Source organism: Coturnix japonica, chromosome 9, assembly GCF_054131305.1.
Source record: "Coturnix japonica strain WE chromosome 9, WE-NBRP24, whole genome shotgun sequence".
NCBI classification, from domain to species: domain Eukaryota; kingdom Metazoa; phylum Chordata; class Aves; order Galliformes; family Phasianidae; genus Coturnix; species Coturnix japonica.
Window position 1 is genome coordinate 28,152,744 of NC_140671.1, and position 25,880 is coordinate 28,178,623.

General features: G+C 55.4%; 1 protein-coding gene across 6 annotated transcripts in view; it reads left to right on the forward strand.

The window, feature by feature from the left end:
• The first annotated feature begins 439 nt into the window (after window positions 1-439).
• The window catches only part of CASZ1 (castor zinc finger 1), a 70,779-nt gene continuing 45,338 nt past the window's right edge, over window positions 440-25,880 (forward strand). For all 6 annotated transcript variants that reach the window (XM_015882422.2, XM_015882423.2, XM_015882416.2 and 3 more), the window contains exon 1: window positions 440-609. In XM_015882422.2, the coding sequence (XP_015737908.2) occupies window positions 561-609 (49 nt within the window). In that variant the 5' untranslated portion in view covers window positions 440-560. The remainder of the gene's footprint in view (window positions 610-25,880) is intronic.

A 25,880-nucleotide genomic window follows, 5' to 3' on the forward strand; every position in this document is an offset into this window, starting at 1 on the left:
GAGGAGGTAAAAAAAAAAGGAAACAAAAAGTGCCTGGACGGGGCTCAGCCTCTTCGTACTGCCCGGCTCTGTGCTCCGTCGCGGTGCAGCCCCGCACCCGGCCCCGCACATCCCGCACATCATCCCGCACATCCCGCACATCATCCCGCACATCATCCCGCACATCATCCTGCACATCCCACACAACATCCCGCACATCATCCCGCACATCATCCCCCACATCATCCCGCACATCATCCCGCACATCATCCCCACATCATCCCTCACATCCCGCACATCATCCCGCACATCATCCTGCACATCCCGCACATCATCCCTCACATCATCCCTCACATCCCGCACATCATCCCGCACATCATCCCGCACATCCCGCACCTGCCCCCGCTCCTCCGCTGGGCGTGTCCTCCCGCTCCGAGCCCCGCCCCCCCCCTCTCCCGGCGCCCGCCCCCGGCCCCGCTGCCCAAGTGACTCGGGCAGGACCGGCACGGCGATGACATCAGTGCTGTGACCAACTTGTTATTCGGCGGCAATCAGCTGCAATTAGGCGTTAATTAAGTATTATGAAAGTTGATTATTTAAGTGAATTCGGCTTTCGTCTCTCCGACTATGGTAAGTACGGCGCAATTGTCCTTTTCCTGCCCCCCCCCCCTTCCTCCCCCTGCCCCCCGCCGCTCGGTTGCGGGCGCTGCGGGACCCGAACCGGGACCAGCCCCGCCGTGCGGAGCGAGACCCGCCGCGCCGCGCTCGGTCCGGGCGCTGTCCCCGCGTGTCGGTGCCGGTACCGGGCTCCGCCGCCGCGCCCCGAACCCGGCCGGGCCCCGCCAGGTGCCGCCGCTCGCACCTCTCGCTCTTTCACTTTTCTTTCTCTCTCCCCGCGGAAGTCTGGCCGTGCCTCCCTCGCTCCCCGGGACCCCGACCGGCTCCGTGCGCTTCCCGGCAGCGCGGCGGGACGCGGAGGGGAAGTTGTCGGGGGTTTTGCGAGGATTCCGAGCTCTTTGCTGTGAGTTGTGTGGGCTGTTTTCTCTTTCATTTCTTTCCCCTGCTCAGCTTGGGCGGCTGGTCGGTGAAGGTTGCCTGTCAGGTTCCCGTGCTGTCTAAATGAAAAGGAATTTAATTTATTTGGGACAAGGCTGTGGCGGATGAGGAGGCTGCTTATTACATTTAATGAGTATTTTTTTCCAACCCGGGCATATCTGGGATGGGTTTGTTTTCGTCCTGTCCCGTGGGCCGTGCGGGAGCTCCCCACCCTCCCTGTGCCCACAGTGGGGCAGGTTGGGGTTCGGGTCCCTCTGAGTGGTTTTCTGCAGCCCCTGCTGTGCTGCTGGGCCAGGGCAGGCAGTCAATGTGCAACATCCCCCAGCAGGATGGGATGGGGGTCTGCAGGGCCCATGGCAGGGCTCCAGAGGGGCTCCTCAAAGCGGTGCGATAAGGACCCGCTGTCACCTGCTCATTGACCCCAAAGTGCCTCAAACCCGGCCACGACCAAATGGCAGCCGTGGGCTGGGCAGGTTGTGCCAACAAACACCTCGGGGAGGGCAGTGGGTGCCCGGCTCCTGTCTGCGTGGTTGTTTTTTTTAATGAGGAGTAAGGTGGTAATAAACTGGTTGATGATTGACTGGGCCTGAACTATGTACTCAGGTACTTTGATGGAGAGGATAATTTTGTCATCGTTCATTTTATCTATCTATTCATTTATTTATCTGTTTGTTTACGTAACTGCCTGTTTTGTGTCCCTGGCCCCCAGGACCTGGCTGCCCTCTATGGGCACAGTGCTGGGCCCCACTGTAGGCATGTGGCTGCTGGGGGAGTGCAGGAGGGTAATGGCTTCAAAGAGTCCTTAAAGACAGCTTTAAAGACAGCTCTCTGCCCCCAGAGCCCATCCAATGTAGGTCCTGGGATGGCATTGAGGTGAGCTGGGTGCCATGGGCTCAGCACAGGCAGTAGTGTAGTTCTTGCTGGCTGCACTCTGTGCTGTAAAAGGGACAGCAGAATCAGTGTGTGCCCCAGGGGACCTCTGTGGTCTCGGGGGCGATACCTGCCCAGCCTGCCCACTGCTGTGTGAGTGGGTTTCAGTGCTCTGCTGTGGGAACGGGGGGCCGCAGCGAGCCATGGAAATGAGGATCCAGAAGATCTGTTGAAGTCAGCATTATGGTCTGCATGTGGGTGAACCCGTCTTGTCATGATCTCAGGGCAAAGACCTGCCCCATAATCACCACCTCTAACCCTTATCTGCTTGGGCAGCTGATTTCCCTCCTCACCACCTCCTGAATTCTCTCCAAGCCCCGCGGCTGCAGCTCCCCGGAGGCAGCGCTCGAGGCTGCGTGCGCCAGCTGCTGCCTGGCACAGGCAGGGCCGGGGTTTCGGTCCCAGCGGGATCAGGTCTATGGGCTCCAACAACCTGCTTCTCCCAGCGCTCCTTGGCTCTGGTGGTGCTGGGGTTGGTGTTCCAGGGCCAGCAGCTTTCGCAGGGTCAGGAGTTGGAAAGAATTCATGGACAGAGTCCATACACTCGGGACCATGGCAAGATGTTCCCTACATGTGGTGTTCTGCGAGCCAGGTTGTAAATATCCTGAGTGACTGGGCACCTGTCACTTCCTTTGGGAAACTGTTCCCCAGCCTAATTACTCTTGGTATGAGATTACAGGATCTGATCTCAGAATGGACACCAAGGAACGGATTGAGAAACACCTCCTTTCCCACCCAGAGGGTCAGTTTGTGACTTGGTTTTGTGGCTGCTCTTTGTAACACCCACTGGATGGGAACATCTCTGGGCTGCTGCCAGGGGTTTGTTTGCTTTGTTTTGGCTGTGCACGTTTTTGGAGAGGTTGGCTCGGCTGAGGTTGGTATCACTGCTCTGCAGCCGGGTACTGCAGTTGGTTTGGGAGTTGTGCTCGTCATGGGATGCTTGTTGGGCACAGAGCATCCAGGTGCCTACACCCACACACCAAGACCCTTCCACTTTGGAATTACTGACCCGGGCAGGGCTTAACCTGCCCCGTGCAGCGCAGGAAGGGCCCAGCTGGTTCCTGAAGAGCGGAGGCAGCTGCAGTCCGTAGGTGTTCTGCTGGTTTGGTGCTAGAGAGCGCTAACTTGCAGAAAGACTAGAAAATCAGTCCTGGGTTAACCAGCTCCTGCTTCCTGCCTGCACCCTGTCCCGCCTATGACTGCTCCTTGTGAGCCAGGTTCCTTGTAAGCAAACAGTGGGCTCTGCTGCAGCCTCGTGCTGCACAACAGCACTGGGGGGGATAACATGTGCTGGAAGCAGCTATGAGCAGGACAGACCCATGTGCTGGGAAGGAGCAAGTGTTGGTGTGCAGCCTCCACACCATCAGATTCTCTGTATTCAGCCCTCAGTCCCTATGCAAAGTTGGCAGAAAGTCTCCAGAAAGCAGCACGGAGCCCACAGCAGGCAGAGCTGGGTGCTGTTATCCCTCATCCCTCGGGGCTGACCAGGACTCTCAGGGCTCAGTGAGCCCCGGTGCCACCCGGGCACCGCTCCTGGGATGCTGGCACTGCGGGTGATGCTGCCCCATCAGCTGCAGCTCAGGGTGAGCCACCTCCTCGTCCTCAGCTGCTCTTTGCAGAGCGAAGAGGGGCCGTGGAGGCTGTGCCGGCAGCGGGGAGGGGCAGGACCTGCAGCCCGAGTCCCACGCGGCCCCGTCTCCTCCCCTCCGGTTCAGAGCGGACTGGATCAATTTGGACGTCTTCAGCAATAAAAAATGCCGATGTCGTCCTAATTCACCAGGCCCCGAGATGACAGCAAATTTACATTTTTTAATTAAACTAGCAGCCAGTTTTTATGAGAGGGGGCTGGGTTATGCAAATCAAATGGTTGTGTACGAAAGATTAGGAGAGTTTGGGAATAAATTCCACAAATGCTAATAAAAAAAAAAAAAAGAGAGAGAGAGAGAGAGAGAAAATGAGAGGGGGGAGAGAGAGGGACATTGTTCCATTAGCCCCTTTTAGACTGATTTCCCTGAGGAGAAAGAGACGGGGGGTGAGAGATGGAGGCAGCTTTCAGAGACAGGTAAAATCCATTCTGAGGATTGAGAGCCCCTCGGACCAGGACCTTGTTGCTCTGTGCTTCCTCTCGCAGGGGAGATGGAGGCAGACACCGATTGCAGAAGGAAAACTTGCAGCTTCTCATCCTGGTCCTGCTTGAGTGGCTGAGGACCTGACTCTGTCCATTCTTTCTCAAGTTCCCCTTTGCTCATACAGTCGCTCTAGAAAGTAGAAGAACCCACTGAGCCTTTTGGAGGATAAATAGTTACAGGGAGGCAAAGCCCTGTGCTTCGCTCTGTGTGCCATATGTTCTCACTTAGATTTCCCAAAGAATTCCTCACTTGTAGATCTGCTGTCCTCCTCTCCTGGCTATCTTGGGGAGTGCTCAGTGTGCTGGGGCGCTGGGGGTGATGGCATGTGTTTTCCATGGGGAAACACAACCAGAGAGCTGCTGGAGGCTGAGGAACTGCTCCAGGCTTCCAGTCCTAGAGCAGTTTCTTGCTTAGGAGAAAACCTGAACAACCTGTGCACATTGGCAAGGGGTGGAGAGGAGACGCAAGGAAAAAGGGTGGTGGGACTGAAGTCAGCAGCTGCACTTCATGGCCATCCCCTGAGGATTTGGTGCCTCACTAGAGCATTTTGCCACTCATTCTTGGTTTTGGGGTGTGAAAGGATGATTCATTTCCATGCACATGTTTTGCTCTTGGAGAGGTGGCATTTTAGCAGGGCCTCTTGTGAAATCAGTGGAAACACCAAGTTCTGCTGGAGCACTTCTGTTGGTGCTCCCACACCCAACACCTACGTCCCATCACACGGTCCCACTTGAGCACCTCAGCCCCGGACACTTCCGTGCTCCCGGATGCTCACGTGGATGTTCACATGTGCAGGGTGGGTTGGGCTGAGCTTTGTGTTCTCCAGGTGCCTTCTCAAGGTATCACATTGCTCCTTGTTCTGCTTCTGTGATGAGTGGTCAGCAGGAGGGGATGGATGTGGGTCCCCCTGTCTCCCCATGGTGCTGCTCTGGCCACGCAGGAGTTTTGCAGTGCAAGGATTTGAGATGAACAGGTTCAGCCTAAATCTAAGCAGGGGAGCTCCAGAAAGAGGTGTGGGAGCCATGGCATAGGGTTCCGTGTGGGATGCGTAACTCTAATCTATAAAGTGGGCATAATCAGCCTCCTCTGAGCAGCCCAGAGCCAGGGCTGGGTGCTGCAGCGATGGAGATAAGCAAGGAGCTGGCTGCCAGCCACGCGGGGTGCGGGGAGGAGCGGCTGGGGCGCAGTGCTGGGGCTGTGGCAGCTCCGTGTCCCCATGGCTGTGGCATCGGGGTGGGCAGGAGGACCCGCAGGGAGGCTCTGAGTCAGCGAGGCTGGTGGGGCCGGGCAGGGGATGAACCAGGAACTCAGCTTCCATACATGGGAAACTGTCAAAAGCCAGGTAGCAACACCAGCTTTTGTCTGGTATTTCCAGAAAAACCCGGCGAGACCTGGCATCCCAGGGCATAATTTATTATGGAAAAATAAAATAATAAAGTCCCAATCCCTTTGAGGCCTGAGTCATAGACGCATCTTCTCATTAAAGCAGCTCCACCTCTCCACATGGCGTTTGCCAGCACGATGCCTGGATGAATCCACTCCTGGAGTGGACCCGCCCAGGCTGCCTTCCTCCTCCTCCTCCTCTTCTTCCTCCTCCTCCTTACAGCCCCACACTCCTGTCCTGTAGCCCCTGACCAGGGGAAGCCCAAACTGTTCCAGGTCTCAGCCAGCATTTCTCCTGGCCTCCCTTCTTTGGGCCAGGTCCACCATGGGCATGTGTTAGGTCTTCCTCATGTTTTCCTTGGTGCGTTTTGTAGCCAAATCCTTCAGATCTTCACCCACCCCCTGTGCTGTCGGACTCAGCCCCAGAGCACACCGTGCCGTTCGGGGCTGTCAGCTCTGCTCCTTGCAGCCCTCGGAGCAGGGGGAGCGGAGGAAGCAGCTCCTGGAGCCATCACCATCTGCGTGTCCCGAGGCAGGCAGCAGATGTTGGCAGAGGAGGACCGGGTCGGAACAGGGTGGGGGAGCAGAGGCTGGGGAGAGGGCCCGGTGCTTCTTCATGTGAATGTTATTGGCTGGAACTCAGTAGGGCAGTATCTCAGTTCTGCAAAGTCCTTCCTTGCACTAGGAAACTTTCAGAGGTGCTCCCTTGCTGTGGCTCGCTGTGGTTTTAGCCTTTCACTCGTGCTTTTCTCAGCCCCTTTCTGTACCAGGCTGTTTAACTCTTCCTGCTAAATAGCTTCCCTTTATGTCCTCCTCCCTCTTCATGGTCACACAGTCCTGTCGTTCTTTGTCACTCTCCCGGACTTCCCATTCTACCTCTGGCTCTGCCTTGCCTTTCCTTTCCTTTTCTTCCCCCTCCGCCTCCCTTACATTATCTCGCTCTTTATTTTTCATTTCCCCATTTGTCTGCGGGCTGATATTCAGACGAGTGAACTTTTTCCACTTAAAGGAGGTCATGAATATTATGATTTTTCTATCAAACAATGAAATATGGCTCAAATTACGGTGAAGAATAAGGCCCTTTTCATAAACCACCTGCTGTTCTTTTTGAAAGGCAGCGCAGCCACTCTGCGCCGTGCTTCCAGCAGTTGTCTCTCATCCCACCTCGCCAGACTTTGCCGTTCCAACTTCTCTATGTGCTGCTCGTGGTGCGGCGAGCTCAGCCCGCGCTTCCCAGACTGCCAGCACCCGGCTTGTCTGGCGTCAGGCAGGTCGGGGCAGGACGAGCTCCTGGCAGCAGCCGAGCTCCTTTGAATGAGGGTTTATGATCGGGCTTTTTGGATTGCGGTGTGTTTATTTTGGGGTTTTATTTTTGTTCTCAACACCGTTTCGGTCTGCGCTGCGTTGCCCCCCGGCTTGGCTGAGGGAAGGACCTTGCATTCAGGTGTCACCCCCAGGGGTGCAGAGCTGCACGGGCACCTTGTCTGGCTGGCACTGTGGGGCTACACCCTGTATTCTGACACCTCAACTGCCTGCCAGGTCCGTGCCCCTCAATGTCCTGCATCACCTGGGACGTGTGGCTGGGCTTGGGACAGAGCTCTGCCCTCCCAGCACCAGAGTGCAGCCTGGCCATCGAGGCCACAGTCAGGGTGCTGCAGCTGTTGCATGGGGACAGCAGGGGATATCTGCCCCTCATTGGGAGCTGCCTCGAGGTGGGCATGGGCAGCCACAGGGACAAGAGAGGACAGCAACTTGTCTCAGACTTGTGTTTTGATTCCAGTCCAGCCTATTTATATTCATAATAGCTGCTATTTTTTCCCTGTTACATGGATGCGTCTTGTCCTTGTTCTCCTCCGTCTTCCCCGAGCAAGCCGTGCCATTCCTCGCGTGGCCGCCCCAGGGCTGTGGAGCACTGTCCCTTGGGGCTGCTCCCTGGGGTGCAGTGGGTGGGTGGGTGCTCTGTTCCCACCACCACACAGCCCTGTGCCCCCTGCCCGGCCCTGGGCAGGAGCTGCGTCCGCAGCCCGGGTTGTGCGAGCACCGAGTTTGTTTTGCCAGGGTGACCTGTTTAATCATCTCATTTTCTGGTGGCCGTTTATTCCTCGTTTCCACGGTTACAGCCCCATTAAGAGGAGAAGCAATAAGGCAGCGAGTCAAACAGGTAATAAAAACATTAAAGCCATGTGCGCACTGGGAGAGAGGGAGGGTGAGCTGCACGCAGCAGGACGAGACTGGCCATGCCAGGGAGGTGGCAGGGACCCACACAGCATGGAGACACCGGCTGGTCCCCAGCAGGGATGTGGCTGCCAGCATCCTGCCTTGGTGCCACTTGTGATGGTGTTACAGCCATCCCCGTGCTTCGCTCGTTGTCTCTGCATTGCTAGCAACGAGTTGGCAAAAAGTGCTTGGAATCGAAGTGTTCTTGCAACTCTTACTCCAGGGCTGCAGCCTTCTGGAAGGACTCATAACTTGCAGATCGTCTTTAGTTTACTTTAGTGGTGCTGGAGGACCAAACATCAGCTCCTGCATTCTGTGTGCTGTTCCTGCTCCGTCTGATGCCAGTGGTGCTGGTGCCTGGTGAGTGGCTCAGAGCAGCTCTGGACACCACAGGGACTGCCCTGTGTGAGGGAAAGGAGTTCCTGCAATAATGCTGGAAATGCAAGGAAGTGTCACAGCCTCTCTCCAAGTGGGTTTTTATCTGCTGGCTTTCTCCGCTGAGTTATTTACCCCCTTATAGTTACCTTACCCCTTACAGCCCCATGCTGCCCTGTTTGGATGTTTGAATGTATTTCTTGCATTGTTTGGGGTTTTATAGTTTCTTTTCTGCAGACTTTATCAGAAAGCATATTTGTGGTGAGCGCCTGTGAAAGGACCTGGCTCGCTGAGTAAATATTCAGCGTAGAAATGAGCGGCATGACCTTGAGGGCTGGAGAGGGAGGAAAACTGGGAGAAACACATGAAAAGCTGCAAAAGAAAAGAACAAGGAGAAAGGAGAGGAGAGGGAGAAAAGATGAAAGGCCTGAGCGGGCTGGAAGCGGTCACAAAGGAGAGGAGTGTTCAGCCCCCTGCTTGACATGGTGGCTGGACACAGAGCGTTTGGCATCTCGGAGAGGCCGGGTCCCTGCGGTGCTGAGCAGTGACACTTGAAAAATCGGCCCATGTAAGGTGCCTGGAGTTGGGCAACGAAGTCAGTAGTCGCTTTAGATCATCTTGGCCTGCGTTCAGAAGGGTGAATTCTATCCCTGGCCAGGGGCCAGCGGGAGGCCTGTGTGCTGTTCTTGTTCCCAGAATAGGATCAGGTGGCTCCATGGGGCAGGGGCACATTGTCCCTGCCACCGCTGTGGGGCACGTCTGCCCCCACCCCTGCTGTAAGGCCTGGGGCTGGGCTTCCAGAGCCACCTGTGCTGGGCTCCGGGGTTCTCATCTCGCTTGTTCTGGGCAATCTAAACTGGATCAAAAACCATACTGCATGGGTGGGAGAGGGAAGCGTCGCCCTTCTGCACTTCTGCTTCTTTTCCTGCTTGGGATGTTCCTCCGGCATGTCCTTAGTGTGGTGGGAAGCCCCTGGTCCCGCAGCTGCAGCCTGTGGTGCTGCTGCCCGTTTCTGTTGGGCAGGACGTGTCTTTGGGTCCTTTTTGTCATCCTTTTGTCACTTCTTCAGCTCTCCAAATGCTCTCGGTTTCCAAGAGGGGAGTCCAGCAGTTGGGAACGTGCTGAAGCTGAGCTGGCATTTGTGTTGAGACAGTTCTGGGGTAAAACAAAGTTGCTGCACTAAGTCACCTTTGCACACCCGGCTTTAGATTGTTCTTTTGGGCTGGGAGGATGATTTATTTATTTTGGTGAGTGTGTAAAATAAATATACAGTTAGATTTCCACTGCTCATGTCATAGATCCCTGCTGTGCAGGGCAGAGCTCTTGGGGTTTCTTTCCAGTTGGGATGTGTGAAATATTAGTGAAAAGCCTTTCCTGGTGCTGACCCCGAGTCCAACAGCTGGGTGGGAAGTGCCTGCCCCAGGGAAAACCAGTGTGGATATGGGATGGGGTCAAGGGCACGGGAAGGAAACAGAGCAAAGTCACCAGCACAGGTGCCACAGCGAGGAACTGTGACTGCATGTTTAATAGCTTTGGATGTTTGCTTTCGTGTGACAGTTGCTGTTCGAGCAAACAGATAGGAGAATCCCAGACTTGAAGGGATACGTGTGTGTTACGGGGCCCTTCAGCACAGCCCTGCAGGAGGACAGGCACCCCGTGCGCTTCTCCGCATGGCAGCTCAATGGGCTCAGTCCCCTCCTCTGCTCCCATCCCCTTTCCCTGCCCTGAAGCCCCCTGCCCACAAAGCAGCCCTGCTGCCACAGCTCTGCCCTGTGCTCCTTTCAGTGACGAAGCCCATCCCAGGGCAGCAGAGTGGGGCCAGGCTGGGGCTGGGTGCTGGCAGGGGCTGGCTGGGGCAGCGGGGAGGCAGAGCTGTGTTTTCGCAGTTTCTCCTCCAAAAGGAACGCCTGCGAGGGGTGAGGGGCAGACTCCTTGCAGCGAAGGTGTTAACAAATAGCAGGTGATTAAACATGACAAGCAGTGACATTTCTGTGTGGGGTTCTCAGTACCAGCAATGCCAAGAATGAAGCTATAAACCCTGACATTTTGTGTTATGCACTGAGGTTTTTAATAGACATCTTTCCCTCCCTCCCCCCTGTTTGTTTCTTTTATTCCTTTTTCCTCTTCTGTCCCTTTCTCCCCTCCCCTCCATGACCCTCACATCTCCCCTCTCCCATTTTTCCTTTGCTTTCCCACTCTCCCCATGCCCTGTTACCCTGCCTGGTTTCTCTCTCCCTGCACACCATTCTATCTGTGCTCCCACTGCCATAACCCCACTGCCCCATGCACACCCCTCTCGTCTCGCTTGCTCTCACACCCGCTGTCTCCCCTTCCTCCCCTCTCCTCCTGCCTTTGTCTCTGTGCCTCCCGCTGTTGTCACCCTCCCTCTGTCTGTTCTTTTCCACTCTCTCCCCTTCTCCCTCCCATCCCCGGCTCTTTTTGGGGCCTGATGTAATACGCCAACCATGGGCAGCCGGGCCAGTTGCTTGTCAGGGAGCAGGTGTCCCACCCCTGAGTGATGTTTTTGTTAACAACATTTTTGCCCTGACTCAGAAGCTGGCGTTTTGGAGATGGCTTGTTGGGGGTTTTTTTTTGAAGGGCCGGGAGCTGAGGGAGGCCACGCTTTTGGGAACAGTTGCTGGGTTTGTGCTAAAAGGACCGCAACAGTTGTTGTGCTGAGCGAGAAGCGTTGGAACAACTGCAGCTCCCCTCCCGCGCCGGGGCTGTCTGAAGGGCGTTTGGAGGTGAGGCCCGAGGCTCTGGCCCAGCACTGGGCCACAGGAGCAGCCCTGCCCTGGGCCTTCCTCACTGCCCCTGTGGGGCTGGGGGCACAGGGTGAGCTGAGGGTGCGTTATGGGGTGTTTGAACACAGTGTCTGTGTCACCTGGTGTCAGTGCTGAGGGCTCAGCATGGACTTGTGGGGTCCAGCAGTGTCCCCAGGGGCCCTTTGAGCTGCACAGGGACTCCTGGACAGCTGCTGGGCCTGGGGAGGGTCTGGGGGTATCCATAGGGCTTGAGGTGCTTCCGACACAGCCCCGGCCCCTCATGGTGTGTGCAGGAGGTCCCAGGGCCAGCACAGAGGGCTTAGTATGTATTTGAAGTGAGTCCAAACCAAACTGCGGCCTCAGTCCTGGTGTTTTCTCTTCCTTGACTCTTCAGGCGTTCTGAAAATCAAAACACTTCCCCTTCAAGTCTCTGCCTTCCCTTAAAAGTGCCTCTCCCTCCCTGTCCGCCCAGGTTGTATCGATCTGGCACCACAGACAGTGACTGCAGCTTGAGTTGCCAAGTAGGGCAGATCGATAGAGGTTTGCTGTGGGATTTTTGGCAGCTGGGGCGTCGCGTTTGTCCCCTCACACATTCCCACCAGGGAGCTGCTGGCCTCATGCTGTTCCTCACCTTGTCCTGCTGTGTCTCCTTGCTGCAGCCCTGGGGACTGGCAGCCCCAGGGGTGAGCAGGGCTGAGGTGCTGGCAGCCATGCTTTGCCATGATGGCCTCATTCACCTCATGTCCTGGGGCAATCCCCTGGTCAGTCAGCAGCCCCAAGGGCAGGACCTGGCCTTTTCTGTTTGCACAACGCCTTTCATTTTACAAGAGCCCACATTCAAGGTAATTCCCCTCTGCCCTTCCCCTCGTGGCCATCAATGCTGCTGTCATCTCTCTGCCAACATGGAGCGCCAGGAGTGGTGACACAAAGCAACTTCCCAAGGACCAGCCCAGGGTCTGGGGCTGTCCTTGCCAGTGCAGTCCTTCAGGATGGGGTTCTGGAGTGGGATGCAGTGATGGAATGGGATGGGATGGGGTACAGCCACCTCCTTTGGCTTCCTCAGGGCCAGAAGGGCAGGAGCAAGCTGTGGCTCTGCCCCAAGATGTTCTTACCCCTCGCCAGGCTCCTGGCTGCTGTAGCTCTGACAGGTGCCGAGCGCCGCATGCAGTGGAGTTAATGAAATGAGTATTTTGGGGCGAGGGGGGAGGGAGGCTTGTACTACACCCTGGGGCCCTAGGTTTATTAATGGTGACCTGCCATTAAAGACTAAAGTGCTAACCTGGTCATATTTAGCGGCTTTCAATGGTATCCCAGTGGCCTCCGCCTGCAATATGTAGCCCTGCCTTCCCCCCGCAGCTCCAGGCCGGCAGGAGCTGACTCTGGAGTTTCTGTGCTGCGAAGGGTCTGGGGGCAGCAGCAGGAGAGCAGCAGGGAGTGGGGGGAGAGCTGAGCACGGGGACGTGTTCCCCCGGGGACAGCAGTACTGTACTGACAGTTAGTTTAGAAGCTGGAGGCTGCTGCTGGTCTGAGCAGGGATCAGATTCACAGAAATAAAAAAAGCCCCCAAACCTCCTTGAAGCTAATTCTGCTCTCGATGCCTCCCCAGAAGCCAGACCCTGCTGTGCTGTGCATGCCAGCTGAGGTTACTGCCTTCCCAGAGCACTTCTTCCTGGCTGGGAGCTCAGCACGGTGCTCTGCTGTGTGTTATTGCCTCAGATCTGCTGGAAGCTCCGTGCACAGCACTGGAGGAAGCACAGGGGAATCCCGGGGCATGGCCAGCTCAGGGCAGGAGGTGGGGGACGTTCCTGCCCCTCACACCACCCTTTAACCCACGGTGAGCCAGTCCATATGGGATTTTCCCTCCCCAGCGAGCCATCTAAGCCTCATCTCCATCATCCCCGCTGCCCGTCCCTTCCTATGGGCACGTTTGTCAGCGTGGGCTTCAGGCCATTCCCCGGCAGAGCCAGTAAGGACAGGGGCCTTGTTCCAGCACGAGCTCAGCCCTCGCAGCCTCCCAACAGGACGAGTGCCGGCTTGGCAGCCAGGCTGGGGGCAATCCTCGCTCTCTCCATTGGCTCTGTGCCCCAGCTGATCCCGAGCCAGGTTCGCAGTAATCCCTACATCCTGTTGCAGGTCCTTAATCAGCTGGAGCCGGCCTGAAAAAATAAAACAACAACAAAAAAAATCCCAACCCCAAACTGCTGCAGTTAAAGCTCCCTGTGACTGAGATGGGGACAGAGGAAGGGAGGAGTGCATGGTCTGTCCGGGGGTCCCGGTGTGGTCTCAGACTTTGGTTTTCCCCCCCCGTCCCCCCAGCCCTTCTGGGGTTGTGCCCCCTTCTGCCACACTGGGCAGGCTGGAAAACTCTCTGGGTTGTTGTTGGGTTGTGTGTTTTTTTTCCCGTTTAATGCATAGAATAACACTGATGGGTCTGAACAGCTCCAGCCAGGCGACGAAGGGAAAGAATAACAAGCTCCGGGATGTCAGGCGAAATTATGGGCCACTGCTATTTAGGGTGAGTCTGGTGGATTTAGGGCCTTTCTGTTCTATTGTCCCAGCTGTTCTGAGCATTGGAGCAGGCGAGACACAAGTCGGGAATTTCATTGCGGAGCGTGTGCAGGGCAGGGCTGATTCTGAGCCTTTCTGGAGCTGAAGCGTGGCTGTGGGGGACAGGAGATGTTGGGTGTCAGAGGGTGATGAGATGTGGCACAGGAAGGAGCTCTTTGCTTCCTGCCCTTTGGCAGGATTCAGCTACAGGCTCTCCTCAAGCTCCCCATGTCCTGCAGTGCTGGCGTTCCCTTGCTGGATCCTTCACCTTGGCCATCCTGCTCTGCTCCACATCTGCTGGCCCACCATGCAGAGAGGTCGCTCAGTGCTGCATGGACATTAGGGATCTGGGTACTTGGGCTGCTTTTGGCTGGCACTGGTGCTGCAGGGCTGGCACTGTGCTTGCTTGCTGCCAGATATTATGGGTAAGGGCCTCAACAGGATGAGGAAAACACTACGTGGTGTGAGTGGGTCGTCCATGGGAACATGAAGAACAGGGTGGATCCTGGGCTTCCACGTTTTGGCAGATACACGATGTCCCATGACAGGGCGGGGAGGTGCTATGGAGTGTTGGAAAGCCGTCCTGCCCCGCTGTCTTCCCAGCATCAGGGTGAATTCTTTGCTTCTTTGGGGCTCTTTTTATTTGACCAGATTAAAAAGCCTATTTGAGTTTCTTAAACCATTTAATCTAAAATCCCCAGGTAGATGCGCCATTGGATTCAGTTCTAAGCTTATAAACAAAACAGGTCTGTGTTCGGCTCTCCTTGGTTTTGTTGCACGGAAGCGAGTTCTGACCCATCTTCCCTGTGAGCGGGGCTTCCTGCGAGTCCCCCCAGTGCTGTGTGTTGGGTGGGTGCTGGGAGCTGGGGCTGTGCTGCTGCTTCAGGTGCTTCCCAGGGCGTTGTGCTTTGTGATGGGACAGGAGGAGGCCACAGGGAAGCGGAGAAGAAGGGAGGGATGAGTGCCAGCCTGCAGATGGGTGGTTCTTCCCAATGCCTGCCGATGCCTGGAATGGAGCTGGTTCTCCTGCATGCCCGGCTCTTTGCTCCCTTTGGGTTCCTGCCGCCCTTCCGGCCCCATGTGGCTTCATCACAGCCCCTCCCTGAGCTCCTGAGGAGGTTTCGTGGCCATGAGACCAGTTGGGGCTGCTCTCCAGCCTGAAATAGGACAGCTCATGATTTGTGTTTGCAGGAGAGAGGTGCAAATGGCGCGCGCAGGAGGCCGGGAATGTTGCGGCTCCGTGGACTGCGGGTCGTGTTTCTGGCAGCCACCAGTGCCAGATGCTCCCAGGGAAGGTAGCAGGCCCTGCAGCGGGTAGATGGAAGGCAGCCTGCCCACGGCATCCTTCCCTGTGTGTGGGTAGAGGTGGGAGGGCAGAGCAGGGCAGCCCATGCCCCTCTGTGGGAGCGGGTGGTGGGGACAGGGCTGGCTGTGCTCCCCCTCTCCAGGAGCTGGAGGCAGATGGAGGGACGGACGGGCGTCTGTCCGATGGCGGCTCGAGCGGGAGGGAGCCCTCTTGGCTTTGCCGAGGGAGCCTCTTTCTATATGGAAATGAAGAATTTAGGCTAATGGAGCTCAACCATCTCTAATTTTGCGATGGCAGGAGGATTTTGATTGAAAGTAATTAAGCAAGCTAGCTGTAAAATTAATTAAAGCAAAAGAGGGGGATTTTTTTATTGGATTGGATAGCGATATAGCGGCTGTCAAATGGGGGACGGATGGGGGTGACCTGAATTCTCTGCCCTCCCTCCTCCCACTCGGGACGTTTATGTCACTTTAATCTCCTTACAGCGGCTGGTGTGCATTTGTTTGAAATAATCAAGGAAATATGGTCAGAAATTGTCAGCTTTCAGATCTAATTTACCTGACAGCCCTGCGCGGACCAGTAAGCCTCTGCATGTGTGTGTGCGGCGCAGGCAGCGGGGTGGTCCTGGAGGGCTCCTCAGCTCCCTGCTCCCCCCTTTTCCTTCGCCCCACCTTCACTCGATTCCTGGCAGAAATACTCGTGTTGCTTCTGGGACCTCCTGGCACCCCAGGGAATAAGACAAGTTTGGGAATTTTCCTGCATTCCCTTCTCTCCCCCTCTCGCCCCCCACCTTGCCTTCCCTGCCTCCTCCCAGCCTGCTGCCTCATCCTTGCACCATAACCAGCTTTAGGGTTTAGGCAATATAGGATTAGGGGAGGTGGCTGTAATTCTTTATTCCAGATGGCTGGCAACTGCTAAATCCACTGTCACAAGCACCGAGTTATAAAAATACTTAAATTAGGCCCTACTTTCAGCCCGGTCCCTGCCCGCAGTGCTCCCACTGTCCCACTGGGGACCTCGCACAGAGGCGGTGCTGGTGCTTCAGGACGTGGCTCTGGGCTCCCACCTTGCTCAGCTCCATCTGCTTCTTCTTGCCTTCAGCACTCACAGAGAGATCCTGCAGTAAAGCAGCAACTCAGTGCGTGCTGAGCAGGTGAGGGTACTGAGCTGAGTGGGCTGGGCTGTGGCTCTCGTGCAGCTCACCATGGGCGCTTGCTCTGCTGAGACCTCAGTATCCCCCTCTTATTCCAACCTGGTACCCGGTGGCCTTGGCTCAGCCATGAGCCAGGGAGGGAAGGCAGCTGCTGTAGGGTCAGTGTTTCTGCAGAGCCGCTCCGGTGTCTCACATCTGTCTTGCTAGGTTGGCTGGTAGGGTTATTATTTATTGTTTATTATTGCTCATTAAGTGCTGACAGAGTTGGGGCTTTTGTTTGTTTTGTTTGGGTCTCTGTTTTGAGGCCCTTGCCATGGCGGGCTCCAGTGCCAAGACTTCAGGCACTTCTGCAATTACAGCCGTGATCCTATTGTATTGTTTATGTAATGACTCTCAATCCCGAGGGATTCTGCAGCCTTTCTTAGACCTGAGCACCCAGCACCTGGCAGGGAGAGGTCAGGGCAAACGCTGGCCTTGATGCCCAGGACAATCTCTGGGCTTTACGTGCTCGGGGCTGGTTAATGCGCACACAGATCAGGCTGGACCTCACTGCAAGGACCCGCATGCGGGAGTTGGTTAAGCTGCTTCGGGAGGAGCAATGACTCATCCCTGCCCTGTCTGTGGGGCTGCAGGGGCTCCTGGTGGCCCAGCCCTGTGATGAAGCTGTCCCTCTGTCAGGTGGATGTGGGGGGCTCCTCTCCAGCTCCATATCCTGCTGACTCGTAGCCAACCCGGGTGGGTGACAAGCCTGTCACCGCCATCCCCAGGTTTATTTCCAGCTCTGCCACTGATTTGCTTGGTATCTGTAGCCTTGTGAATGCGTAGCTTTGTGCCAGTGCGTCCTCATCAGTGTAATGGGTATAATTAGGCTTCTCTGATTGAAGATAGTGCTGAAGGCTGAGTGTGCCAGCAGGCTTGCTTCTTTTTGGTTTCAAATCCATTCCAAAAAGGAGGTAAGACCCAGATTTTAGAGTGCTCGTTCCCACATAACGTTTCAAGTATATATTGATAAAAATGTGTGCCATATCAGAGCCCTTCCTGGTGGGTTGGGTCTCCATAAGCCCTGCAGAAGCAGTTAGGTGAGGATGCAGCACTCAAAACGTGCCATTGGCTCTGTGTTCAGCTACATGTGGGTTCTGTGGGACACGGCACTGCTGATCTTCTGTATTAATTGCAAGTATCACAGAATGTAACAGCAAGAATAGTCTAAATAATCTCAGGGCCTGTTAATTGAAAGAGAGCTCCAGTTTTGGGTCATGGACCAGGCAAACAGTGATATGGTATCTGAAGCCAGTGGTGTCTGGAAGCAGGGCCATACTGTGCTGGCTGCTCCTGTTTCCCTCTGCAGATTGCACGGCCAGATGACTGAGTGCATTAGATAATTTTCTCACGTAACGTTCCCTATAGGAAGTTACTGGCCTTGCTGTAGAGACGTCCTGAATGCAGTGTTGGAGGTGCACAGGACTGTCTTCATGCAATGCAAAATGCTTAAGGCCCTGTGCAAAGCTGTGCTTGGTTCTAACTCAGAGGCTCCTTAGACATGGCTGAGGTGCTGACTTCTCCCGTGCTGGCACTGTGCTCAGCACATCACCCTTCAGCTGGGACTGCAGAGCTGGGGATGGGGATGTCCTTCTGTGGGTGGAGGGGATGAGAAATTCTGAGTCTGAGTGGGATAAGAAAGCCCCCATGTCCCTCTCTCCCCTAGTGCCTAGAAAACAGCTTATTAAAAATCACCAGTGATAACTGCCTGGGAAGACATATTTATAACACTTGCCTTCAGTTTGGGGAATTGAGCTCCTGCCCATCCCAGACCAGGGGGGTAAATGTGTTGGATATTTGTGAGCATTAATGTTGAGCTGTAAGTCACTGAGCCACTGGAAGTAGAATGAGACCTGTTGGCTTTGAGGAGCTTGAAATGTGTCTTGCTTCTCAGCCCCTTTGCCCTGCAGCACCAACTCAGCAGCTGCAGAACCAAGTGCACAATGCATGGAGGCAGCAGGTGACAGAGTCCTTGTCACTAGCAGAGGCAACAAAGCAGAGGCCATCTCAACATGCCCACGTTGCAGTACATGGAGCTGGGGAGTCGGCCCCCTCCTGTAGCCCAGCACCCCAGGAAGGGGCTTGGGATGGGCTGCGTGGGAGTAGCACACCCCAAGTTCATGTTGCACATAAGATCCACCCATAAGGAGCTGTCTCTTTGTTTGCAAATTGAGCAGTTGTACTGGAAGAGATTTAGCAAACATGGGGCTGCACAATGCTGTGTGTACTGAGTCACCCGTCAGGGTTAGAGCCAACAAGCACTGTGAGCTACTAAGGCAAACATTTGAGAATAGTTACAATAGGCACCAAAAATATCTTCAAATGAGATCTTTCTGCATTGCTGCGTGTTGGGTAGCAGGGAGGGCTGACAACCTAAGCTCCAACCCTGCTCACCTGCTCTCGAGCTCATCCTGGGCAAGGCAGGTGATTGTGTTGGGAACAAAGCAGCAGGAGAAGCAGCCTTGCTTCCTGCAGGAGCCTGCTGAGCCCATTTTGCGTGGGCTTGCAAGGCCCGTGGTGCTGGGAGGGGCTGGGGTGCTGCTGACAGCGGCCCTAGGTTGCTCTCACACCATCAGGTCTGTGGCTGAGAGTCCTCTGCACAGGGCTGCCTTACTTCCATGTCTTCTTCCTTCTCCCAAGCAAGGACTGGCTCCTGGGGTCTGTCCTACAGCATCACAGGCGTTCCTGCTCTTCTCAGGGTTTTGCTCTGCCGTTGCATTTCCTCCTCCATGCTCTCATTTAAGGAGGGGAGTTGCTTCCTCCACGTCCAGACCTGCTTTCAGAGGCACAGTTCCCAAAACTCAGGTTTTAGGGGCTCATCCAGAGCACAGCTGGAGCCCAGGGCTGGTGGTGAGCACCAATACTGACCCAGGTCCCGCCAGAGCACTCTGTGATGTCCATCCCCATCCTTGTCCCCCTCTGTACCTCACCCCGGGCTGGGATGGCCCTGCAGCCCCACCAGCCCCTTCCCAGCACCGCGCTCCCGAACTCTGCCCCTGGTTTTGCAGCCGTTTTTTTGCTGCCAGCGCAGGGCACTGAAAAGTGCTGGCACTGCCAAAAACCCTGTGTGCACTACGACTCCCCAAACATCCCTTTATTTTTATTGTTCTGTTAATTACTGTTTAAACTTTAATAAGTCACTTCGTCAGGAGGGGGGACCTGCAGTGAGGTTTCTGTGCAAACACTGGGCCCGGCAGTGACTCTGGTGTAACATAACCCTTTATACAATGTGGGAATGTTTAGACTGTAACAGAAACTTGTTATTTTAATGACAGTTAAAGGGAGAAAAAAAGAAAGGAGCGAATGAAAAAGGGAAGCAAGTTTGTTGGGGAAATGGCTCATCTCAATCTCTCTGTCTGGCCTCTTTTCTCCTGGCTGTAATGGCAGTGGGGTGAGGAGGCTCTATGGCTCCAATGGAAGCCACCCAGTTCCCAGAGATACAAGGCACTGGGCACAGTGCGTCCCCCCACCCCATGTCCCTCTGTCCCAGCCTGGAGGAGGCCGCATGGCTCGGTGTCACTCAGGCAGCAGCAGATGCCTAAAGCCAATTTGAGCTCAGCCTAATTATTCTGACCCACACCAGAGACTTTCCCCTTCTCTTCAGCTCTTCCTACCCTGGTTAAGTTTTTAAGTAGCTGTGCTGAAACAGATGCTGGTGTGCCATAGATAAGAGGCCCTGCATCCTGTGGACAAATGGACATTCAGGCTGCACATGCTGCCTTGTTCTCCCCAGTGCACTGCCTGGGCTGTACCTGGTATTTCTGTGCCACCATATCCTAAAGTCACCTCCAGGTTTGGCTGGGCTGTACTTTGCCTACACACATGAGAGTGACAGAGATGATCTGAAAACCTTTTAGCTCCTACTGACCTCTTGGCGGCCGCATTGAAATCCCCAATTGTGGGTGAGGAGTGACCCAAGAGCACGAGAAGGGAGAGCCCTGGCTGCGTATGGGCAGGGTTCATGTCTACTGGTCACCACGACTGGTCCCAGCAGTGCTGTGATGGGGGGAAGGGGCTCCAGTGCAGAGCAGGAGGAGCAGGACGTGGGGTTTAGGGCTCTGAGCTGTGGACAGCAGGAACCTTCCCCACATCATCCCTGTGCCAGGAGCCCGCTGCTCTGTGAGCTGTGACCGCGGCCGTGCCGGGCTGGGCTGTGTGTTCCCGGGCGCACAGGGAGCAGCCAAAACCATTCACGCTTCCCTCGCTCTCTGCTGCGCTGTGATTGTTATTGATTGGCTTTGCTGTTCTCGGCACTTTGTGCTTTTTGAGCTGAGCGTGGCCTGCCCCCACTTTGATATTTCTGATGATTTTTTTTCTCCTCGTTAAAATGCCCCCAAGTGTTACCCATGGGGATGGTTCCTGTCCATCCTGCACAGGTCCCAGCAAAGTGCCAGCCTGCGGTCAGTGCCGTTAAATGCGTGGGTCTGTGCTGTCCTTGCGCCCCAACAAGGCGGTGGGTTGTGTGCTGCCCATCACCGCAGCTGGGCGGCTGAGCCCCCACCTGGGCCAAGTGTTGGTCCAGAGGGTGGCACTATGTGGCCGTGGGGCAAGAGACCGCCGTCCCCACACAGCCCCAGCATCATCCCCGTCCCCATTGCCGCCCCCGGTGGGGTCACTTTGATGGCGAGCGTGAGCCAAGCTCAAGGATAGAGCCCCCTGGACGGAGCCAAGGAGCCGCTGTATAAAAACCGCTGAGGTTTTCCTTTTCTGTACAGCGCGTTTCCCTAAATTGCCTTTGACTGTGTGCATCGCTAATGAAAGTTTATGCCCTTGTTAGAAGGACAGGCAGGTCCGTTCCAGTTAGGGCTGGGTCTATCCTTCTGCCAACTGCCCTCCCCGGCGCACACGCTCGCTCTCCCTGGTGAATAAGTGGAGGCTGTTATAAAAAAAAAAAAAAGAAAAGAAAAAAAAAAAAAGAGGAGGGGAAAAAAAATTTCCATATTTGTGTAAGTTGCTTTAAAAGCATTTTATCATGTCGTAAAAAAAAAAGGAAAGTACTCTCGGAAATTGATCCTGCACACGAGCCCATTGGACAGAAGGACATCGGGATGTTAATGGCTATTTTGCTCCAGGGTGGCTTATTAAAAAATTTATACATAAATGCTTAAAATTGCATAAATTATTTAAAAAAAAAACATAGTAAGCAATTTGCAATCCCGATCCACTTTTCCTCTTCTTCTTTCTCTCGTCGTTCTGTTCTTTCCTTCCCGTCTTTCTTACCTAAAACCAAACATGCCGTACCTTTCCTGCCCCCTCCTCTCGCCTGGGTCCCCTCCCGGTGTGAAGCTCCAACCTCGGCCGTGTCCGTGCGTGGAGCGAGCAGGGTGTGAGGTGACGGCACGGAGCGGCAGAGCCCGGCATGGGGGAGCCGGCAGAAAGAGGGGGGAAGGCAAAAAGGCAAGGAAGAAGTTTGGATATGATGAGTGTTCCTCGCAGGCGTGGAATGTCACCCACATATCCTGGAGATTGTACTGGGGAGGTTTATGATGGTTTCCCATTGATTTGTTTCCCCGACGCAGCTGCCGACCTCTATTGAGGGACAAACATAATCAGCACTGACGCAAATTAGATGGTTATTCGTTTTGAAAATTGACAGAAAAACAATAAAAAAGATGAAATGCTCCCAAATCAATAGATATAATGAAATTCAAATAATCCGAGAGATGAGGTCTCCATGGCAACTGATAATGTGGAAAAGAAAACAATTTAATAAAGGACAGACACACTTTGAAAACAGATTGGGCAAAGGGAAGGCGGGGGGGCGCGGGAGCAGGGGGGCCGGGGCGGGGGGGCGGCGGGGAGCCGGCAGGCGCTGCCTCTGCGGTTGGCTGCTGGTGCGGCGGTGAAGGATCACTGTCCATCCCAAGGACGCTCGCCATAATTAAGAGAGGCTTTCGGTCCAGAAAGTGCAGATTCAGGTTTTAATACACAAAATTATTTCAGGAGCACTGAATCGGAAAGTCGTTTGTTATGACCTTCCTGAGAGGCCTGGAGCAGGGCATGTTGGAGGCGCGGCGGCTGAGCCAGCTGAGTTATGGCATATTTGTGTTTTTATAGTGCGGAGGGGAGGGGGGAAGGGGGGGAGAAGGTTAAACAGTATTTACAGCTCAGTTGTTTTCAGAAAGGAAAGAGAAATAGAGTTCATGAAAAGATGCGAGCGGAAGGGAACGAGTGAGGGAGCAACGCGGAGCGTCCGGCAGCCCCCAATGGGGACACGGCCGGGGGGTGCGAGGGGCTGGGAGCAGCGGGTACGGAGGGGCTGTGTGCTGTCCCATCACGGAGCAGAGCACGGCACGCAGGGATGGCCAGCTGTGCGTCTGCTGAGCGCAACGCAGCCTGCAGAGCGCTGCGTGCTGCGGGAGGTGTGCTCTGTGTGTCACCGTGTGTCACCGTGCTGTGCCGTACCCGGGCACTCACAGGTGCAGGACATGGGTCTGTGTGCTGTGCCAGCTCACACGACGTATGGCACCCACATGGCCGCGTTGCTGCATGTGTGTGACCTGCCGGGCGCTCGCAATGCGTGGTCACACTGCTGGGGATGGGGAATGGGGAGATGAGCTTTGATGGCTGGTTGGGAGAGCAGCAAAGGGCAGAGCACAGCCGTGGGGAGCAGCACCCTGTGAGGCCGCAGCAATGAACTTTTCTTGCTGTTTCTCAGTGGTGCAGCAAACATTCCATTCCCCAGCAATTAGGGCTGAGCTTCAGGTGCTGGAGCTGCTCTTTAGCTGCCTCCTGGTGAGCGTAGGGCCCTACCTGAGGATCCTGGAGCTCACCCATAGGTGCAGCCCCAGGCCCTGAGTGCCCCACCGCTTCCCTCCCATCCCTTGGCTTCTTCCCCTGTGTTCCCCTCAACCTGTGGGCAGATTGATGGCTGGGCTGTGATGTCAGCAGGGCCGCGTGATTTATGGACTTACTTAGGCTGAGTGAGGCTACTTAGGATAGTAAACCTTTTAACTGGGCTAAAAAATTAATAATAAACAAATAAGGCGAGGATGAGGAGCTGGACCCATGCAGGGGACCCTCTCAGCTCCGTGCTGCCTGCAGGAACAGCCCTGAGGCCTGGGGGCTGCACGCAGGCCTGCATGGCATCGAGAGCAGCAAACTAGAGTGCTCCATCACCTGCCCTGCACTGAAAGTGCCTCTGGTGCTGGCACTCCAGCAACTGCCTGCTGCTGCTCCTGGCTCATGGCAGCCCCCAAACTCAATGCTGGACTGTGGGACAAGGAGGGATGGCCGGGCCCAGCTTGCTCCTAGTGTGAGGTCTGCGCTGCCTTCTTCTCCCTGGCCAGTGATATATGGTATAAATTAGGCCTCTGAAGGGGGATACTGCATCCTTAAGAAGAAATATGTCCTCATTTTTCTTAAACACCGTTTGCACTGAGTGAAATGTTTAGAAGGGACGCTGAGGGATAACTTTATTTCTTACTAGGGAGTTCAGAGCCGTTCAGTTAAACCCATAAAACACTGGGAGTAGGGAAGCTGACAGCCTGCCCGTGCATTAGAAAAGCCATTACTCATCTGGGGAAATTCGCCCCATGCTGGAGCCTGGCGTTGCCAGTGGGGTGCTGTGGGGCAGGACACAGCATCGCCTCCTGCAGCCATCCCAGGGCTCAGCGGGGCACTGGGCATGCAGGAGGCTCGGGGTGGGTTCAGAGCTCCACTTAGTCCTGGAGTCATAGCATCGTTAAGGTTGGAACAGAGCTCTAATATTGTGAAGTTTGACCTCAACCCATCCCCACCATGCCCACTAACCATGTACCTCAGTGCAAGGTGTGAGATTGAGCTGTGTGGCTGGAGGCTGGCAGTGACTCCTGGCCCTTGACTCCTTAAAACTGAACTTCCTTGCAGAGCAAGGAGTGAAAGCCAGGAGCCCTGCGGCTTATTGGTGGCATCAATGGCAGTTTCTGCCCTGGATGAGGGCTGGCATTGAGCTGGGGTGGTGGCATGGCTCCTCACCACTGCCCACAGCCACCCGAGGGGATGAAGCAGGTACCCAACATATTCCGATCAGAGCTTTATTTTGGAGGCCTGACACCAAAAGATTTAATATTTGAAATGAGAAACAGTCCTCAAATGAATTTGGAGAGCCCAGGAATTAATGTTGACCCCCCCCCCTCCCTCCATACACACACACACACACACACACGCACGCGCGTGTGCGCTCCCCTCCCCGTCATCTCAGCCCCCCCCTTTCAATTTCTGAAGCCTGCTGATTTGAATATTTATAAATATCAGTAAATTATTTATTGTAGCAATCTGCTGTGCCATTTCACCAATCGCCGTTAACACTTTAGGGCTCACTCTTGAGGCGGACGTGGCTGCAGGGAGCAGCCGTGGGGGTGGCAGAGGCCAGGCTCACACCGGCTGAAGGCTGAGAGGTGCCAGGGGGTTCAGTTCTGTGTGGGGCACAAGGCGACCTGGGGCAGAACTGTGTGTTTGGGACACTGGGAGGGGACATGGACAGAAGTGTGGCTTGTGGCTGCAACACCCTGCAGGCTTTGGGGACCGTGCTGCAGCTCCAGGACTTCCCTGTGCCCCTTGCTGGATGGGCAGCACAGCACAGTGCAGTGGGGAAGGCAGGAGGACGCCGTGTGCTCCATGTGCGCCCAGGGCTTCCCCTCACTCCATGCCGACATGCGGGAAGAACTCAGGGCTGCTAAAGAGCCTCGCTGAAGTCCCCAAGGCCAGGCAGAAGAGGCAGCATCCACTAATCCAAGGTCATTTCCTGGGCTAAAAGCAATAAAATGTTTTATTGATAAACCAGAGAGAGGAAAGCACATACGCTGCCTCCACTCTCACACCGTGGCTGGGCTGGGGCTGCCTGGGCTGGTGCAAGGCCCTGGTGCCAGGGGAGATGTCCCTGCTGTGCCCGGCTGCCATCCGCTGCTCTGGGCATGGCTGGGGCACGGCTGCAGCTTTCTGCTGCCATGCTGGACTTGCACCACAGTGGTTAAAAAAAGACCCATGCAGCATGTGGGCCCTCCTTCCCTCCCCCTCCCCGCCCCAAATAATACTGTTAATAATTAATCGAATGAGAGCTTGAAGCTCCTGGAAAGCTGGCGCTGGGACCTCCCTCCTGAACGGAGCTGCTCAGCTGGGCTGAAAACTCTTCAATAAGAATATGAAAGCTCCATCTGTTCAATGTGCCCGACCCTCTGAAGTGCCGCCACGCTGGCCCTCCCCGTCCTGTGCCCCATCCCATGGCATAGACCTCATCCCTCCTGTCCTGCCCCATCCCTGGGGGTTCCCACCCCTGGGCTCAGCACCCCTGTCTTCCACACTGGGGGCCTTTGTCCCCAACCCAGAGCACTGCTGGGCCGTGTGCTCCTCCTTGAAGGGAGTGATGTCCCAAGCGTGGTGTGGGGCGGCCGGTGTCTGGTGGCAGGGCGTGGGGAGGGGGCACAGGCTGCTGCCGGTGGCATTGTTTTCAGAGGAAGCACTCAGTGTAAATAGAACATGTGGGAGAGTTCGTCCTGGGCAGAGATGAAAAGTCCCCGTGACAGGCTCAGGTTATAAATGGCTTCCTCGGATTGATGCAAAATCAAAACATTTCTATTTGGAAGAAGAAAATGAAGGGGGATGTTTACTTAGCTGGGAATCTTTAAACAGCACAGTGTGGACGTGGGGTGACCTGGCAGGTTGTGGCCTGGGGAGGGGGCTGGGCAGGGACTCCTGGACACAGGACCCTCCTGCTGCACCCCTACCTGGATGTGCGAGGATGTTCTCAGTGGCTCTTTGCCTGTCGGGTTTCCCTTCTCTGTTGGAAGTTGTCGGCCTAGAGCAGAAATGCAGATACTGTCGATGTCCCTGCTGCCTCAGGGATGAGGAAATCAGGGATGGGGAGATAAAGAGATGCGCTGGCTTGTGAGAGCTGGAGGCAAAGCTGGCAGGAGGAGGGGGGTGTTCTGATTCCCTGCAGTCACACAGGCACAGGTGGGATGGAGAGACAGTCTCTGGGAGAGTTGGCTTTGTAGATCATGGGAAAGGTAAGTTTCCTAAAC